Genomic DNA, 18,945 nt, shown 5'->3' with positions numbered 1-18,945 from the left:
GTCAAATGTGAAGTCGTCTGTCTGGCAGCTAAAGCTCAGACCAAACTGGGTCAACAACAGGACGATGATCCTGAGCGCAGAAGCAAATCTCCAACAGAAAGGCTGAAAATTAAAAGAATTAAGCTGCTGCAACGGTCGAGTCAAAGCCCAGACCTCAACCAGACAGAAATGCTGCGAGATGTGCACAAATGAATCCACACAAACCTCAATGAACTGTGAAGAAGTGTGGGTCGAAATATTACCACAACGACATGAACGACCCATAAAGTCACACAGAAAACCATTACTGCAGCTCCTTCACACACTGTTGTAACATTCATTCAGTTCAGTTCAATTTTATTCTCTTAGCACCAAATCAGTCGCCTCATGTGCTTCACCGTATGCCGTAAAAACACACTGGTCAGCAATTAATGACGTTCAGTTGTGATGTGTTTTTAAGGCGCTGTCACCTGGAGTCAGGTCTGAATGTGCAACAGCGCAGTCTGTTACCGGTCACATCCAGTCGAGCCGATCCCAACAACTTTGAGTTTATGTGCGATCCTCGACAGCATCATCCGATCACTCCTGTCCATCTGTCATGGTCAATGATCAGCGCACACAGAGACTGAGGGGGGCAGAAAAGCAGCTGAGGTCAGAGAGAATAAAGAGAGGGAAAGACAAACACGGCACCAGAACCAGAACCAGCTCCAGTTACAAACCACCAGAGACCAGCTCCACTGCCGGGAGCTCCGGGTCTGAACCCTGGCTGCTAATTATTCCCTGAGCTTGGTCGAAACTAAATTTATGGCACTGAGCTGGAGCTGCTCGTGGCATCATAAATTAAACTGGCAAACAGTGTTAGAATCAGAACCGACCGCCTCGTCCCCCGAGAAGAGAAGCAGACCAAAACACTGTCAACATGGATGTGTGAAAACTCCAGGTTTTATAATCTTTTAATGTTTAATAATGTAAACAGTCAAATATGAGACCCACAAGTGTGTCAACTGTAATTTAAACAGGATAATATAGTAAAATTAAATAGATGTAATACATTAAAACTGTAATGCAGTACAGTCGTTGATGGCTGTGTAGACTACTGACAGAAATAGATGGAGAAAAAATACACAAAGTGAGTTTAACGGTGTACAAGAGGCAAACAGAAAAACAAATCCCCACAACACCAGTCAAGCTAAAAGCATGACAGGTACTAACTGTGGCCCAAAACGACATATTTACTAATATTCAGGCAAAGCATTTGCCTGAGGCCAATTCTTAAGATTTAGGTACAGTTATAATTATGCAAAATACTTAACGTATAAGCTAAAGCACTGCACACCAGGGGACACAACAGAAAGGCATTTGTGACATTAGCAGGGACTTCAGATACCAGTATGCTATTAATTATTCCAGGATCACACTAGTCAGTATGCCAAAATTCCCAGGAAGTCCTGCAGTGACCTAAAGGCCCATTCTGGTAAACATGACAGCCACAAAGCTCGGCACAGCGGAAGTGGACATAGTGCACAAAGTGGTGTCTCAGCAATGTCCTCGGCACAGGTTAATCCCCTCCACTGTCCCATCAGTGGTGGTCCACACAGCCTGGACATCTGTTATGTTGAAGGAACTCGTTTTAAATTTCTGTACTTATAATAGCTTTAAACCTCCCAAAGTCACCGTCTGCTATGAAAAGAAGGAGAATAAATAACGTTTATGTCATGTTGTGAGAAGATATCAGCTGAAGTTGAGTTAGAAGAAGTCTGAAGATATTCCAGCACGCTGTGAAAACGCTGCCTCCTGGTGGGGAAAGCTCTGATAAAACACGGAGAGGATAATGACAGTAAAACAATTACCGGTACAGTCATGAAGGCTGGCTGATGACATGGTGACAAACATGTGGTCTCTTTTCTCTACCTGGAAACTCCTTCCGCTGGTTGCTGTGGTGGTGCAGGGCATGCTGGGATAGGTAACACCAACACAAGCTTTTGTGATGGTTTGCTTGCTTGTATAGTCTGTATAGTCTTGTCTGTGTGGTCTATTGCCACAGTGCAGTGGGTGATGGTGGATGGAGCAGACCGTGGAGTCACCAGACTTCTGAAGCTCTTCTTCCACATGACTCCACCAGCACACAGCCTCACTGGTGGTGGTTTTTGTTCATGTTAGTTTAAATAAATTTGATGTCATTGTTCTTCATCCCGTGTCTCACTCTTCTTTCATGTCTTCTAAACAAGTGTGAGATGCTGACAGATGACAGGTGAAAGTAGTGACTGTGGCTGCTGGAAGACAGAATAAAGGCTTTTTAAAGCAGGTTTATGAGAAGCAAGTGTTTCGTGTTTTGCATCGATACCTGAGTATGCAGTGGGACAGGATGGCAGCTCACAGTGCTGACGACTGAAAACGTGAAAGGTGGATGTACCAACAATGATGTCACAGATTTCAGTTTAGAAGGTTGGATTTTTTTTACCTTTATAAAAACTGTGAAGCAAAGAATCATCCAGAGATGCTGCTGAGCGATAAAAATATCTGTTAATGAGAACAAAGAGACACAAAACAGAAAAGTGTCATAATCTGTACTGCTGAGAAACACAACACAGATCAAACCGATGAGTGGAGATTTTTATTTCTGCGCTTTCTGGCTCTTTTCAGTGATGTGAACTTTTTCATTACCCTCCTGTGTGTGTGTGCGTGGGGGGGGGGGGGGGGGGGGGTCCTTTCCGTGTTGCAGCTTCAGTGAGTCATTGGTGGAAAAGAGGGAGGAAGATTTGAGGAGAAATATCGCTGTTAAATGAGTTTGGGCAGCATGACATCACGCGGTAATTAAACCAGTTTTCTGGAATTCCGTTTCCAATTCCTGCGCTCAGGTTCGCTGGAGGAGTTCTTCGAGCACCTGCAGGTTGGTGTGTGAGTGAAATATTTTCACTGGACGGAGTTCAAACTCTGGAGAGAGAGAGGGAGAGAGAGGGAGGGAGGGCTGCGGCATTACGCCATTCTTCCCTCTGAGAGAAAAAAAGGGGGATTTAAAGAAGTTTCTTACAAGACTTCCAACAGTTCCGCGGAGTGTTTATGCGCCTCTCAGCCCGGGCTTTGCGTTCTGCTGTGCCGGGTACATCTCTCCAGCACTATGCTCCTCACACATGACGCGTGGGACAATAAAGCTGTGCGGGATTTGTTTCTTCTGCTTGTAGACGTCCGTTACAGTCTCTGCTTTCACCGCCTGGCACGTGTCTCTGGCGAGTTTCAGGCGGGGGCAGCAGCTTTTGTGCATTTCTCGTGAGGATGACCCACTCGGATTTACTGCTCTTTGCCACTTCAGCTTCCTTGTGATCTCACTGCACTTCGCTACGATGACAGCCTGGCGGGAGGCGAACGCGCTTTAGGATGAAAGCTGTGACGCGTCTGTCTCTGCTGCTCAGCTGCTGGACCCTGGTTCACCTGCATCCCGGCCCCACGGCGCGTGTCCGCGCAGGTCCGCCGGTAATCAGAGGAGAGGCGACCAGGGCGACCAGCTCAGGGCGCACGGATCCCGTGCGCTCCCGGCTCCTCGGCGGGGATGCGCACGATAAGGCGCACGCTCCCGTTGCCATTAACGCACATGCACGAGCGGGTGGAGGAGGTGGAGGTTCATCGGGGAGAAGTTTGGGAAAAGTTGCGGCCGCGCGCACCGCGTCCCCGCAGAGAGCCCATAGTGCGCCGGCTCCGGCGGCGCAGCGGGGGGCCGCGAGCCACAAACAGCCGCTCGTGACGCCGCACGACTACATGCTCGCGCTGTACTGGTCTCTCTCCAGCGGTGACGTCAACGGCAGCGCGCTGCACGAGGCCGGCCTGGCCAACACCATCACGAGCTTCGTGGATAAAGGGCAAGGTAACCGCATCACCCACGAGCCTCTCTGCGTGCTCCCACGTCACTTTTCAGTCCCATGAAAGAAACACAGTGACACGCTGTTAGTGCAGGGATGGTGGCAGACACACACCCAGCTGAGCTGTGATGGGTGGGTGGGGGTCCACGCTGTGGGGGCAGCAGGACAGCTACTTCATGATGCGTTTGTGCCCCTGGTACTCTGGGGGATTAAAAAAGCAGCTGGAGCAGGAGGTTAGAGGAGATCTGAGGAGCCAGAGGATGAGCAGAGTGGCTGTTAGCTGCTTTTAAAGTCTCACTTTAGAATCCACAACAAGTCCAGACCTCACATCCACAATTCATTAACAATTAAAAAATGGGGAGTATAAAAAGGATGTCACTGGAACTTCAGGTGCCACAGAATGAGAGCTGCTTTAAGGGACTGGAGACCAGTGTGGGGGGCACCAGATGAGGGTGGTGCTGAGGGCACAGGCTGAGGATTGTGGCGTTAAAATCAGGAGGTCAGCAGTGAGTGGAGTATGATGAGAAGGAGCGTTCAACAAACTGGGCGTCAGATTCCCTTTCTGACAGCCAATTAGCTTAGCTTAAAGAAAAAGCTCCATCCAGAGCTAACAGAGGATGTGATTTAGCCGAGAAGTTCAAGTGGACGTAATTTTCTCCTTTTAGTTTTTCTCCTCTTCCAGCAGTACGCAGTCATGTGATGTTTTAAATACTGAGGTCAGTCATCCAAAAGCTAAGGCTACTCTGAACTCTCAGTTTTAGATATTTTTTTTCTAGATTTGGATCTGTGTGATGTCAGTAAGATTAGATATCCTTATATGGTCCTCCCATCACAGAAGCCACACCCACCTGCTGTTTAATCTGTTTTTTGAGAGGCGTAGCCAATCAGAAGCACTATTCTATTTTTCTTTCAGTCTTCCTTTATGTATGTATGTTTATGTAAAAGCTGACACTGACTCATTAAACCACCTTGTGGTGCAAACTGGTATTACAAGAAAAAGACAGCTTGGCTTGAATTTGAAGGAAGTTGATCTCTAGCAGAAACAGAGATGATGCCTTCATTTAATTTTGGAAGGTTTTAAACTGCATTTGAACACAGAAATGTGAAAGTGTTTGATTTTCAGTTATAAACAGAGGCCTGCAGGTGTATCACAACTACTTTCATCAAACCAGATTACAGCTTTTAATCTTTACACATACACCTTTTTTTTAAAAAAAAGATCCCACTCTCTGGACTTCCAGGTTCATGGAGGGTGCACTTCTGGGATTTTTCTGACAGAACCGGCTGAGCCAATAGATATGTTTCATTTTCAGCTGTAAAATTGCAGTGTAAAAAACCCTAAAGGACACCAGTGTAGATTTAATTTAGGCCGCATACATCATCGATGCTGGATTTGTGAAAACTAAAATAAAACTTGGGCTTTTTTTTCTACAAACAGCTGGAAATAATTATTTAGCTCCTTTCACTCCTGTTTATTGAGGACTTTCTCACGGGCACCCTCCGCTGCACACTTGAATTTCAGCCAGTTTGAGATTGACAGGAAGTGGAATGGCTCTCTCAGATTGGCTTCAGTTTGGCTCGGGTCACCTCTGCAAGCGTACGGTGGGCGGGGCTTATGGGCTTTATTGTAACCAGCCAGGAGGGGGTTACAAGCTGTGATGGCAGCTATGTTTGTCTATATCTGGTACTTTGGTGGGAGAAAACCAAACAGTGGGGACCAAGGGAGTGAGTTTCCATGTATGAAATTAGAAATGCATTCTAATAAGCATTTTTCTAATGACCAATAACTAATTAGTCTGGTAACAGCAGGTAGTGTAGCAGAGGAATAATTTGTGTTTGCTGTCAAACTTTCAGCAGTTTTAACGTCTGGAACATGTCTGTGCACATGTATGGACATATTTATGTATATTTATTCCTTTGCAGTTGTGAGTCCGTGTGTGTGTGCTGCCGTGTGTTTCTAACATCTGGTCGGCTCTCAGTGATATATACGGCCTCGTGAGGGTAAATAAACAGTGCTCACAGCCCTCCGTGTCATGTTGTCTTTACGATGTAAAACAGTTTTAGAAGCGTCTTTAAATGAGCGCAGTTTCATGTTCCTGCTGCTGCTGAAGGTTTACATTTCCACCACTTAATGTACTTTTAATGTGGCCTTTATTTGTTCAGCGACTCGCTGCTGACTTCGTCCACATGCTGAGACGAGGAACTGATCACCCCGACGCTCGTTATTTACCTTCTATCCTTTCATTCACTCTTACTCGCTTCCTTTTTTCTGCCTTTATTCCTCCGTTACTGCTGCCGCTCCTTCTTTCTTTCTTCCTGCCACATGCAAGGCTGAACCTACCTCCTGAGGGGCCCTAGAGCAAGGCGTTGCTCTGGGGCCTCCAATGATGCTGTGTGTGAAGCACAGCAGCTAAAACCCTGATTAGTCGACTAAAAGTTCGGTAGGAACACCTGGTTTCGACTCCACCATCGGGCCTTTCTGTGTGACGTTTGCATGTTGTCACTGTGTCTCTGTGAGTTCACTCTGGCTTCCTCCCACCACCCAAAGTGTAGTTAGTGGGGTTAGGTTAGTTGGTGCAAATAGTTAAATAGTCCATCTCTCTGTCTCAGCTCTGGTGACCCGCCTGGGATTAGGAGTGATTTGGTCATTTTCCCCCAGAGTGAGAAATCTTCTTCACCTGGGCCAGCATGTTCAAAAAGCTGAAGCCATGTGTGCAAGTGAGCGCCATTTTCCAGACAAAAGTAGGTTTTTTTGTAGTTATATTACTTTCATAATTTTAGGAGTGGTGATCAGCCTGAAATGTTGAGTTTTCAATTTATAGATCACAAAACATTTGAATTTTAGAGTCTTTCTTGACTAAATCTTGGTGTTTTGGTTATTTGCTGCATCTCTTCCCCTGCGCTCTGTCCCTGCGTTCCTGTCCACTCTCCACTCACCTGCTTAGATAAAGGCTAAAAGCCCTTAATAACAGCACTTAATAAAACTGTCCATTAACTTTTAACTCCTGAGTAAAACTACTCCATGAACAGTAACCCATAACAACGCTGTACTTTACACGCTTTAATAAACTCATCCAGTCGGCCAACTCTGACCCTTTCCTGGACCAGTTTTGGCCCCTGGACCACGTGTTTGATGCCCTCGATATATCTGCTCATGTGACAAAAAGAAATGTAAATCTTATTTAATTTTGGTCAGTTATAATTTTACTGAGTTATAAATAAATGAGTTTGAAAAAGCTCCTTTCAGAAGCAAAGCAGAGATGTTTGGTTTCAGGAGGTTGGTTTGATCTTGTAAATTTTGGATAGTCTTGTTTTGGCACAGTGAGCCCTGTAATATAAATAAGTTTTCACTGGATGACAAAGGGCCAAAGCCAGACATCTCACCTGAGAGCTCTGCTGCTGCTCGCTGCCCTTCTGTCAGCTATTTTAAAGCCCCGCCCCCACTGGACATCCTGAAAGCTGTTAGTAGAGGGATGAAGTCAGAGTTAAGAAGCCAAACATTTAATCTTGTGTGTTCTGCATTTACATACACAATAATCTGTTCCAAGCCGCTCCTGAAAGACTGATTTTCTGAGCGTTCTGAAGTGATAAAGACCACACCTGAGAGCTCTGCATCCCTCCAACATTATTTATCCTCGCTGATTTACAAGTGCGTGAGAGTTTGTGAAACCAAATTCCTCTCAGCTTTAATCAGACTGTCCAAAGAGGAGTGTGTGTGTGTGTTTGCTGTCTGTCTGCTGTGAATAGCTGCAGGTCCACAATAACAGGCCTGTTTACAGAGCGTTGCGGTCTCCCGGCCTGGTTCTAATGTACTTTTCAATGCATGATAAAGTCCTGGACAGCAGGAGGGGGTGCTGTGAGAACATGTAAGCAGTTTATGTGCATATGCACAGCTAACTTTGCGAGGACCGGAGTGATTTCTCTGACCTTTGAAGTGAGGACATGTGTGGAACATGAGGACAGTAGTTCAGAGGTCTGTTTGAAGGTTCAGAATTCGTTTCAGGGTTCAGGGTTGATCAGGGATAAATTAGGCTCAGATCATGGGAATATATTAGCCGACCTGGATCCTCACAGAGAATTTAAAACACATGTATCTGCTGGGTTTCATTGGATAGGGAAGTTTACAGTTTCCCTCACTGACAACAACAGAAAACCATCTACACCATTCAGTTCATGCTTTCTGATGCTGTGCACATAGCATGAGTGTGTATACTTGCTTTACATATGTTATGGGGACTTAAAGCTTTTCACTTACCCGTGAGGACATTACTTTAATTTCAGGACAATTAATATAAAGTAAACCATAAAGTGTTACTCTAAACACGAGTCTTTGGATGCTCATTCTTATTATTTATGTCGATTTCCTTCATAATGCCTGCAGTAGTTTATTGTAGATATGGCAACTGACTTCATTCACCAGTTTTTGCATCTGTGGTTTGAAGCTTCAACATTTACATTTTTGCTACCACCATGTTTTTATTGATTTATTTATTTAAAGCAACGAGTTACCATATTTGGACCAGAAGGTAGAGAGCTCAGTTGCCAGCTGTTGGTAGCCCTTTGTTAGCAAACTGCATCTATAGCACTAATTAACAGGTGTCTGTATTGCTACATTACATCCATACAGTCTGAGTAACATCATTAAATATGTAAAATCTATTGGTTAGGTTGTTTCAGAGAGCCTGTGAACAAAGATGGTGTATTTTGTAAGAAGCTACATATGCCTAGCTGTTTAGTGCTAAATGCTAATACAAACATTGTAAAACCAATCCTAAAATCTATTTGGAGCCATTTCGTACTGCAAAGAGATGCTTTGCCCAAGATAGTAAACGGGGATTAATCTAAACACGATGACACAAATGCAGGAATGTGTTTTTCCAGGTCAGCAGAGGAAACCATATGTTGCAATTTAGAAATGTGTCTGAAATGAAAGAAACAGGAATGAGAGCAAGTTGAAGCCCAGAATAAAATAAATATTACACCAAGATTTCAAACACTGGCCCGTTGAACAAAAAGAAGCAAGAGTCTGACTTGTGAGTGCGAATGGTTGTCAGTCTCTGTGTGTTAGCCCTGTGACAGACTGGCGACCTGTCCAGGGTGACAGCTGGGATAGGCTCCAGCGCCCCCGCGACCCTGAAAAGGATAAGTGGAAGCAAATGGAAACCAAAACCAATTGAATTGTAACAGGATATAAAAATATTTGTTGTTAAGTTGGACATTTTACCATTTGATGTTATTGATAAACCTTTGAATCAATGGATATTTGAGGAACTGTAGTTCACTTCACATTTTCGCTCTTGGCAGCTATTACGATGTTTTAGTCTGAGATGTCTTCAAAAATAAAAGAAATCCCAAAATAAAGTCAAGAATGCTGTTCTTTCCTTTTTTAAAGGGTAATAAAAATCTAAACAATAGTAATGTTTTTATAAAACAGACAAGATCCAGAAAAACTATTAGGTCCATTTTTACCTGGAGGGAAAATGTCAACAGTATAAAAGAATAACAGCAGAGCCAAAGCAGAAGAGCACACTTATTTTCTACATTATGGTCATTCTAAGAGAAAGGATGTTTATCCAGGTTAGGCTCCAGCTCGGCTAAATACATGCCAATCACAAATCCTTGTCCAGTGAGTCTTCAGCATCACTTGGTTTCACAGTCAGACCCACAGCTCAATACCAAGATTGTGATGATAAAAAGGGTCATGAATAAAAGTCTATAGTCTGTGATGGGGAGCAGCACTGAAGGAAAGTACAGTATTTCTTTATATTTCAAAATCTGAGATCAGACAATATCTGGATTATTAAAATGGGTTCAATGAAGATTTCAAGTAGGGAGATCTCGTAAAAGATTTAGTTAAAAAAGAAAGAAAGAGTCAGTTATGGAAGTGTATGGACCTGTCAGTGTATTTCATGACCTATATGCAGGAGTCCATCCTTTATGACCTGACGGGTGGCCATCAGCTGATGGCTCTCTGGGGCTCACATTACAGATTCATTCATTTACTCAACAGTCCTTACTTGCTGTGTTGTGTTAGAAAAGTTTGTTACACTATTTTTCTTTTTGCCTGTCGGTGAATATTTACCTGCGCTTCCGTTTCTAATCACAGATGAACGTGGGCCCCAGCTGCGACGGCAGAGGTATCTTTTCAACATCAGCTCTCTGGAACGGGATGGGCTCCTGGGGGCTGAGCTACACATCCTGAGGAAGCGCCTGCCTGACCCTCGCAGAGTCTTGATAGGCTACAGAGGAGGAGAAGGAGGAGGAGTCCCGTCACCGCTCCTAAGGCTGCACACCTGCGCTTCAGGCAAACAAAAGGCCGTTCTTGTCCAGATGAAGGCCGTAGAGGATCTGTTCAGCAGCACATGGGAAGTGTTTGACGTTTGGAAGGTGTTCAGGGGCTTCAAAACCCAGAAAGGCCAGCATTCCCAGGAGCTGTGCTTTGAACTGGAAGCGCTGGAGCACGGAGGCGGTCGCCCCATGGACCTTCGCGCTCTGGGATTCGCTCGACACGGCAGGACCAACAAGGAAAAAGCCTTCTTCTTAGCATTTGGGAAAAGCAAGAAGCGTGACCTTTTTTACAAAGAGATCAAAGCGCGGTCCGGCCACGACAACAAAACAGTCTACGAGTACCTGTTCACCCAGCGACGGATGAGACGGGCACCTGCTGCGAGGGGAGTCAAAAAACCCGTGCAGCAGTCCCTGCCACAGTCCATATCCCAGCACCAGACAGTGAAGGCCAGGCTGCGCTGCCACCGGAGACGGCTCCACGTCAACTTCAAGGAGATGGGCTGGGACGACTGGATCATCGCGCCGCTGGAGTACGACGCCTATCACTGCGACGGCGCCTGCGATTTTCCCATCCGCTCACACCTGGAGCCGACCAACCACGCTATCATACAAACCCTGATTAACTCCATGGACCCGGAGTCAACGCCGCCCACTTGCTGCGTCCCGACACGGCTCAGCCCGATCAGCATCCTCTACATCGACTCGGCCAATAACGTCGTCTACAAGCAATACGAGGACATGGTGGTGGAGTCGTGCGGGTGCAGGTAGCAGACACAGCAAAGACTTTTCAATATTATATTCAAAGCTAAAACTGGAGTTGGTATTTCAGGCTCACTGCTATGCAACGCACATTACTCCTCACACTCAAGTGGGCTTACAAGAATGCATACCAGAGACTATTTAAGACTAAACAGATGAAGATAAACTCACGGAGGTGATGCTCTGAAACGCCCACTCACTGTGTAATGTTGATGTTGGTAGTGATGAGCAATATGCATCCAATACAATCCAAATAATGGAAACACGACCCGATGAAGAAAGACTCGTTTGGACTGTTTCGTACGGACTTTTTCCTTCTTCTTAGATTTGTATCAAGTTGCTGATTGTTGTAAAGAGTTTAAAATGCCTTGGAAAAATGAAGTGTTATACTTAAAAATGCTCTTTTCCAGCACTTATCTGATGAAGTCATTTGTATGCCTTATCCAAGACCTTTTTGTAAAGCATGTCAAGAATTTCTGATGTATAAATACGAGCCAGGGATGAAGTGCTCATCTGACCTGCTCCAAATTTGGGAAAGCTGCATAAACTCGTGTTCAATAAAAAAATGTCTAATTGACTGAGCTCCAAACTCCTATCAGTGAAAACCTCTGCCCCCCACCCCCTCGAGGATCTGCAGACTAAACTATCGGAGGAATTTGTGAGATTTACAGCTGCCAAATTTACAATTTAACCCAGAAATGACTGTTTGATGTGGAACATGAGTGTTTTACTTGGCTGGCTTGATAAACTGTTGCAAAGGTCTAGTTAAAATTACCAGGAGTTAGGTTTTTTAACTTTGTGCCTATTAAAGGGGACCTGTTCTGCTCATTTCCAGCTCCATCTCTTTATTATAGACTCTGCAAGTAGATTTGCAGGCGCTGAATTCATCATCTGGGTGACTACATATAAAAGATGGTCGAAGCCTCTGTGATGTAACCCACTGGGCTGTGAACTCCACGTTTTGAAATCTCAGTGTCAGCATTTTTCCTCTGGAGCCGGAGCTGGCTGTGAATTATCAGCTGCATTAATAAATTGTACATATATCTGTAAGTTAGCACTAAGCCCCATAAAATAAGATAAGATCAGATAAAACTGGAGCACAGACGTCTCAGACGATCTGGCTAACCACAGAGATAATTGCATCACTCCGACATGTACCTTACTCCAAAACTGACTAACAGCACAAACTGGTCCAAAGATCCAGTTCAGGGACTTCAGTTACCAAAATTATTTCTGTAGCACGCTGTAAACATCTTCGTTTCTGCTTTAAAGCAGCATCTTTTTAAACCCCAGAGGGGCTATCATAGGTGCTAACTGTCAAAACTCAGGAGACCAGTTTAAAAAAGACAGCTCTGTTTGCACAGGGTTAAGGTCAGCTGATGACCTTGGAGGGGGTTCATACTGGCGTTTGTGGGGACTGACTGGTTTTGGAGAAAGCCTCAAGAGTTTCATCGCCACTTGAGGAAGAACCAGTTTGACCAATTATTATTATGTAAGTCATAAAACAAACGAACAGCCTGAGCAGACTTACAACACAACAGTTACAAGTAACTAGATCCAGATAAGCTTAAGAAACTCTGTCAGCTCACTTGTAAATGCATCACTGCATTTATCCATCCCGGGTGCCTGCAGCTCACGAGGTAGAGAAGGTCATCTGATTGGAAGGTTGGTGAATAGATGCCTGCATGCCAAATATCCTAAACCAAGGATCCATCGGAGTGATGGGAAGCACCTAAGCATGGAAGAAACCGCTTGTAAGAATGGCTGTGAATAAGGCGCGAGGTATGAAGAACCAGTCCATTTAGCATCCGTCCATCCACCCTCAGCTGCTGCTCTGAGCCTGGGCTGTGGATACTAGAGAGTTTGCAGAGATCCCCAGACCTCACTCTGCTCCAGCATTTCCAATGGGACTCTCAGGAGTCTGTGTCTGCCCCAGGTTCTTCTTCTGGTTGTGCATGCTCAAAATATATCATATAACCATATACTGTCATATATTTATTTAATATATTTAATATTGTAGATTTTCTCATTTCCTCACAATAAACGGTAGAAAAGAAAGTATCACTCTCAGCTTCTCCTAATTGTTAAATCAGACTTTTAGAAACTATCAGTTCTTTGTTGTTCAGAGTCATTGAGGGAGACGTGCCTTATAACGGGCCTTGAACATGTTCACGTCCTGGTCTGGTGGTTTCATAATCTCTCTCTGCCTCCTCCGATTACTCGAGAAAGCGCAGACTCTGAGGAAAACCTGACAATGTGTGAAGCTGTAGAGATGACTGCATCTATGGTGTTGCTGCAGAACGCACGCAACAGCAGTAACGTGTGTGCGTGTGCCTCCTACCGTCAGCAGCGAGCACACCTGTCTGCCTGCCTGCCCGTGAAGCTTGCGAGCTATTGGATAAAACCATCTGTGCTGAGCGGATGGCTTGTTTCTCTTGGAGAAGGACTGATGTAAGCATTTCCTTTAATCAAAGCTGAGGCATGCCAGTGGTATGACCCCCACCCCCATCCCCAAAATACTGAACTGAGGAGGTGGAGGCAGAGAGAGGCTCAGTGGGACTGGAACCTGAGAATATTAGGGCTGTTCAGTTTGTGTTTTAACCCCAACAGGAGCTCATTTAGTCCAGAAAGCACTTGTTCCGACGGTGCAGCAGCTGCTGAGTCTTGATAATAACCGCCTTTACATTAGGTCTGGCTTCGCGTCTGCTTCCTTATTTATAATTTTACCCGTTTGGGATATCCAAATGGACATCTTATAACTCATCTTATATATGCTATGATCCCATATTCCTGAACCTGTGCTTGTTTAGCATGTGTTGAGCTGCACGGGGAAATGAGCAACATGTCAAGAGTTAAACAGGAAGTCTGTGAGCTCCAACTCATCTAACATCAATCAAAGGAGACATTTTTAAGCAATCGTTGACCAAAACAAACAATTTTTATCTTTATGGAGCCAAATCAAGGTTTTTGGAACTCATCACGAATGTTACACAGCCTATTAAGCATAAATTAGTCTCTCATCATTCTTAACAGGTGTAAAGGAAATCTACATGTGACTCTGCGGTGCACAGGTCATCCAGCCTACCATCGTGTGAGTCATTAAGGTCTCATGGGTGTCACCTAAAACGTTCCCAGACTGTTGGAGCTGCTTACTGGGACATGGAGCGTCAGCTCTCAGGTGGGAAAACAGCCCAAGCTTTATTGCCGGGCACAGCTCGTGTTCCACAACCAGTCTCCAGGACCGGGGTGCTTTCTGGATGCCTCTGTATGAGGTGTTTTGGGCATGTCCTAGCAGCAGGAAGCTTGGGGCACACCCAGGACACTCAGTCAAAGTCTAGACTAGCTCGGGAACTCGTCAATGTTCCCACAGAAGAGATGTGGGAGGTGGCTGTGGAGAAGGAGTCTGGTGTCTGGTTAAACTGTTGTCTCCACGACGGGATAGGCTGCAGAAAATGGATGGATGTTTGGTTTGGTGTGTACACAGGATGCTTCACAGCAGGCCAAACGTACCGAGAACCTGTAATAAGAGATGGGCCTCGAGTTTGATGCACATGCCCCGAGTGGTTTTCCTTATTATGAAATGCATAATACCTCTGGTTTACTGCAGCTTTGACTTGATGAAAATTCAGTTTGTTCTTTGATTTATGGCGCGTCTGATTTGTGTGCCGGTTAACAATCAGCTCATTCTTTTCAGATGTGGGAAGGAACCCGTCCACTCAGACCTGACAGGGCTAATTTTGGCTTCGTGTAACAAATGGTGTTTGCAGATAACAGATATTCACTGTGTTTATTTTTTCCCACCCAGAGACCCACCTAAAAAACTCCACCCAAGCAACGGCAACTTTTCTTTTAAAACAACAACTGGACTTTTGAGAGTAGATTCACAGAATACTTATACCACTCATGTTACATACATCTGTCTCAATACTGCTAATATTAATGTTTCTAAATGAAGTTTTTGTCTCTTAAACTGTTTAACTTTAAACACTGAAATTGTTGTGACAAAGACAAAATATGAAAAAGTTATTTTCAGAGTGAATTGTCCTGATAAACATCCTTATAAATAAGTTGAGGCCCTCTTTATGGGTCTTATACAGCGGCTTGCAAAAGTATTCGGCCTCCTTCAACTTTTCCACATTTTGTCACATTACAGCCACAAACATGAATCGATTTAATTGGAATTCCAGGTGAAAGACCAACACAAAGTGGTGCACACGTGAGAAGTGGAACGAAAATCATACATGATTCCAAACGTATTTATAAGGATGTTTATCAGGACAATTCACTCTGAAAATATGGGGAAATAGGAATGACCTGAAATCATTCATTTACAGGTAACAGATGGGGATGTTTGACCTGGATGTTGGTCCGGAGTGAAGCTGGATCAGGTATGAATCAGTCCCAGTCTTTGTTTTTCCAGCTTCCACTAAAGCAGAAGCGATAACAGCAACAACAGCAGGTTGGAGGCGCTTCGTGCCTGAAACAGCTTCTGTTTTCATTTATTATTCTACTAATAAAGTCAGTGAGCGTATATTGTTGCACATAATTATGTGTTGGATTTAGTTTCCTAAAATAATTAAAACAATGTTTAAGTAAGGCCTGATGTTGTCTAACACAGCACAGCATTCCCAGTGAGGATTACGGCCTAATTGCTAATAACTCGACGTCTGCAGATAGAAGCCAAGGTATCTGTATCACATCCGAACTGGAAACAGTTGGACAGGTGGATATTTTAGGAACAAGGGATAACTAAATGCCTAATTTACACGCACCGCTGCACCCACGTAGACGGCAGCGTGCCCAGCAGTGACATCAGAGCTAAGGTAGGTTGATCTTTGGTTTGTCTTGCTCTAGGATCCTGTTGACCTTTGCATCCATTTAAGAATAATAAGAACAAGAAACATGTTATTTGTCCCAAATGTGTGAAGCTTTTGTGTTCCAGCAGGCAAAACATGAAACAGAACTGAGCTCAACAAAAATGTATGAAGAGAAAGAGCACGAGCGATCAGTGCAGGAACTCAGACACTCTCAGCAAACAGAGAGTGAGATGCTGCTGAAAGCTCAGCGATGTGGAGAACGTTTCTTGACACCTTTTATTCAGGAGAAGACCGCAGGTCCTGTCAGCGCCATTTTTAATTGTTAGGCAGTTAAAGGTCACCGGTGAAGTGATCTTAAACCAGGCTTCAGTCTGCTGCCACAGCAAGCTGCTAACGGATCAGCTGAGAGGTTTATCTGTGCTACTGCAGCCCTGCAAGCTCAGCTGTGAACAGCTGAAGGAGGTATCGAGCGCAGCGCTGTTCGATAGACATTGGGAAATGGTATTCCCCACAGAGAGCTCCGCCTGGCTTTAATTATCACACATTTTGTACACATTAGCCCATCTGAGATACACGCACTGGATTGTACAAACAGCTGATTTAAATCTCTGTGTATGATTTATGGAGACGGATATTTCCTATGATTTATGACGATGGAAAAGTGTGTTGGCTTGGCAGGAAATGAAGCATAATTAGGAAATTGACTTCACGGTATGTGTTGGAGTGGGATTGTTTAAGAGGAAACACAATGTCTTGGAAGCTGCAAGTATATTTACTGTAACTCACATCTTCAGATGTACGTTTCACTTTGTTCCCGTTTATGCTTGGCTTGATGTTGTGTATATATTCCTTAAATACGTCAGTTTGATGCTACAGTTTTCAGTGTCTCTAAGCTTTAGTGGGGGATAAGAATTTCTCAACATAACTAAAAGTATATCAACAGAGAATTACTAAGTAGGAGGCAGATTTAAGAGAATCTATGGTTGGTCCAGATGACTTACCTGTGGAGGTATGGAGATGTCTAGGAGAGGCCAGTGGGGTTTTTCACCAGACTGTTTAACACAATCTTGGAGAGGATGCCTGGTGCTGATTTTCAAGAACAAAGGTGATGTGTAGAGCTGTAGTGACTACAGAGGGATAACGCTGATGAGCCGTTCTATGAAGATATGGGAAAGAGACAAAGCTAGGTTCAGAAGAGAGGAGAAGAAGAGAGTACAGGGAGGGTGGAGTGGGTGGAGACGAGTGTCAGAAGTGATTTGTGACAGAAGGAGAGCAGCAAGAGTGAAAGGGAAGGTTTAAAGATGGTAGTGGGAGCTGCTGTGATGGTTTGGAGATGTTCAGATGTTCACTGGGAGTCAGCAGCATGGACAGGATTATAAATTAGTCCATCAGAGGGACAGTTCAGAGAGGAGAGACTGAGACATGCGCGGAGGAGGGAGGGTGGATATGCTGGACAAAGAATGATGAAGATGTTTATCCTTCTTACCAGGAAAGAAGGAATACCTCAGAGGAGGTTTGTGGATGTAGTGAAGAAGGACACGAAGAGAGCTACTGTAACAGAGGAGGATGCTGGAACAGGGTGATGGAGGAAGATGACCTGCTGAGCTTCTTCTTCTACAGAAGAAGAAGAGAAAAAAATAATATCAAACAAAATATTAAAAGCATTAATGGGAGACTTTAAAGTCACTGCAAACTCCCAAACACAGCACTGAAAATACTGCAGCTCTGAAACGTCAGCTTCTAGATGATTTTACAAACATGAAGGAAAAATTACATTTCATACACAGAAACATTGTGTGCAAAGGCAGCAGTGCTTTAATAACTTTTTTAAGTGTGTACTTTGTCCCAGTAAGAGATCTTAAAAATCGTTAGTATGCCATGTTGTTGCAGTACGTTGTCACGGTACGTTGATGCAGGATGGTGTTGCAGTGCATAGTTGCAGTATGTTAATGCAATTTGGTGCAGTATAGTGTTGCAGTACGTTGTTGAGGTACGTTGCAGTATGTTGTTGCATTATGTTTTTGCAATGCGTTGTTGCAGTACGTTGATGCAGTACATTGACGCAGTATGTTGATGCAGTACGTTGTGGTACATTTCAACAACGTACTGCAACATACTTTTGCAGTGCATTGATGCAGTACGTTACTGAAGTATTTTGATGCAGTATGGTGTTGCAGTACGTTGTCACGGTACGTTGATGCAGGATGGTGTTGCAGTGCATAGTTGCAGTATGTTAATGCAATTTGGTGCAGTATAGTGTTGCAGTACGTTGATGCAGTCCGTTGATGCAGTGCGTTGGTGCAGTGCACTGATGCAGTATAGTGTTGCGGTACGTTAATGCAGTATGTTGTTGCAGTACATTGATGCAGTATGTTGTTGCAGTATGTTGATGCAATATGGTGTTGCAGTGCATTGCAGTACGCTGTTGCCGTACGTTGTTGAAGTATGTTGACGCAGTATAGTGTTGCAGTACGTAGTGGCAGTATGTTGTTGAAGTACCTTGCAATAATGTGTTGCAGTACATTGTTGATGTTGTTGCAGTACGTTGTTGCAGTACGTTGTTGTGGTATGTTAATGCAGTATGTTGCAGTACTTTGTTGAAGTATGTTGATGTAGTATGGTGTTGCAGTGCATTGTTGCAGTATGTTAATGCAGTATGTTGCAGTATGTTGCAGTATGTTGATGCAGAACGTTGTTGCAGAACGTTGTTGCAGTACGTTGCGGCATTGGGAAATCTTTTTTGATGGGCTCCATGTCTTCCATGCATACAGGGCAGAGGGCACAACCATTAAACTCAAAGGATGGAGCCAAGTTCAGAGAGGAGGATGCCCAAATTGGTCAAAGTCGTTGTATTGCTGTTAAAGTTGAGATGAAACACTATATGTATAAAGGCTAATTTGCACCATGGAGCCCTATGCTCAAAAACTATCATAGACACTGTATAGTGATAGAGTGAAAGGTTTTTAGAACATGGACTGAACATTAGTTTGTTAGCTAACTTGTGACAGAAAATAGCAGTAGTGAACACCCTGATGATCAGCGTATGGTCTGAATCACTAGTTTCAGTCTTACTGAATTAAACATGATAAATCTGTAAATCATGTTCCCATTTATTGTCAGCGGACCCTAAAGTAGGACCTTCTTTAGGTTGGTCAACCTGGACGGTCAAGTGACTGAGTACGTTTGGAGGCTCACCTTCAAAACAGCAGTCAAATGCACTGCCTCATCTGCCATTAATTAGAAGAAGG

At 44.2% G+C, this 18,945-nt stretch overlaps 1 protein-coding gene across 1 annotated transcript; it reads left to right on the top strand.

The window, feature by feature from the left end:
* Nucleotides 1-3,041: 3,041 nt before the first annotated feature.
* Nucleotides 3,042-12,863, top strand: LOC146575186 (growth/differentiation factor 5-like). The gene is made up of 2 exons (XM_085275417.1): nucleotides 3,042-3,838; nucleotides 9,940-12,863. Exons 1-2 carry the CDS (start codon nucleotides 3,355-3,357, stop codon nucleotides 10,887-10,889), a joined length of 1,434 nt encoding a protein of 477 aa, XP_085131543.1. The 5' UTR covers nucleotides 3,042-3,354; the 3' UTR covers nucleotides 10,890-12,863.
* Nucleotides 12,864-18,945: the final 6,082 nt, after the last annotated feature.

Source organism: Mchenga conophoros, linkage group LG5 (assembly GCF_057382185.1).
Source record: "Mchenga conophoros isolate Kocher_MC1m ecotype Shallow Benthic linkage group LG5, M_conophoros_male_GT1.1, whole genome shotgun sequence".
Taxonomy (NCBI): domain Eukaryota; kingdom Metazoa; phylum Chordata; class Actinopteri; order Cichliformes; family Cichlidae; genus Mchenga; species Mchenga conophoros.
This window is presented reverse-complemented; position numbering and strand designations above follow the sequence as displayed.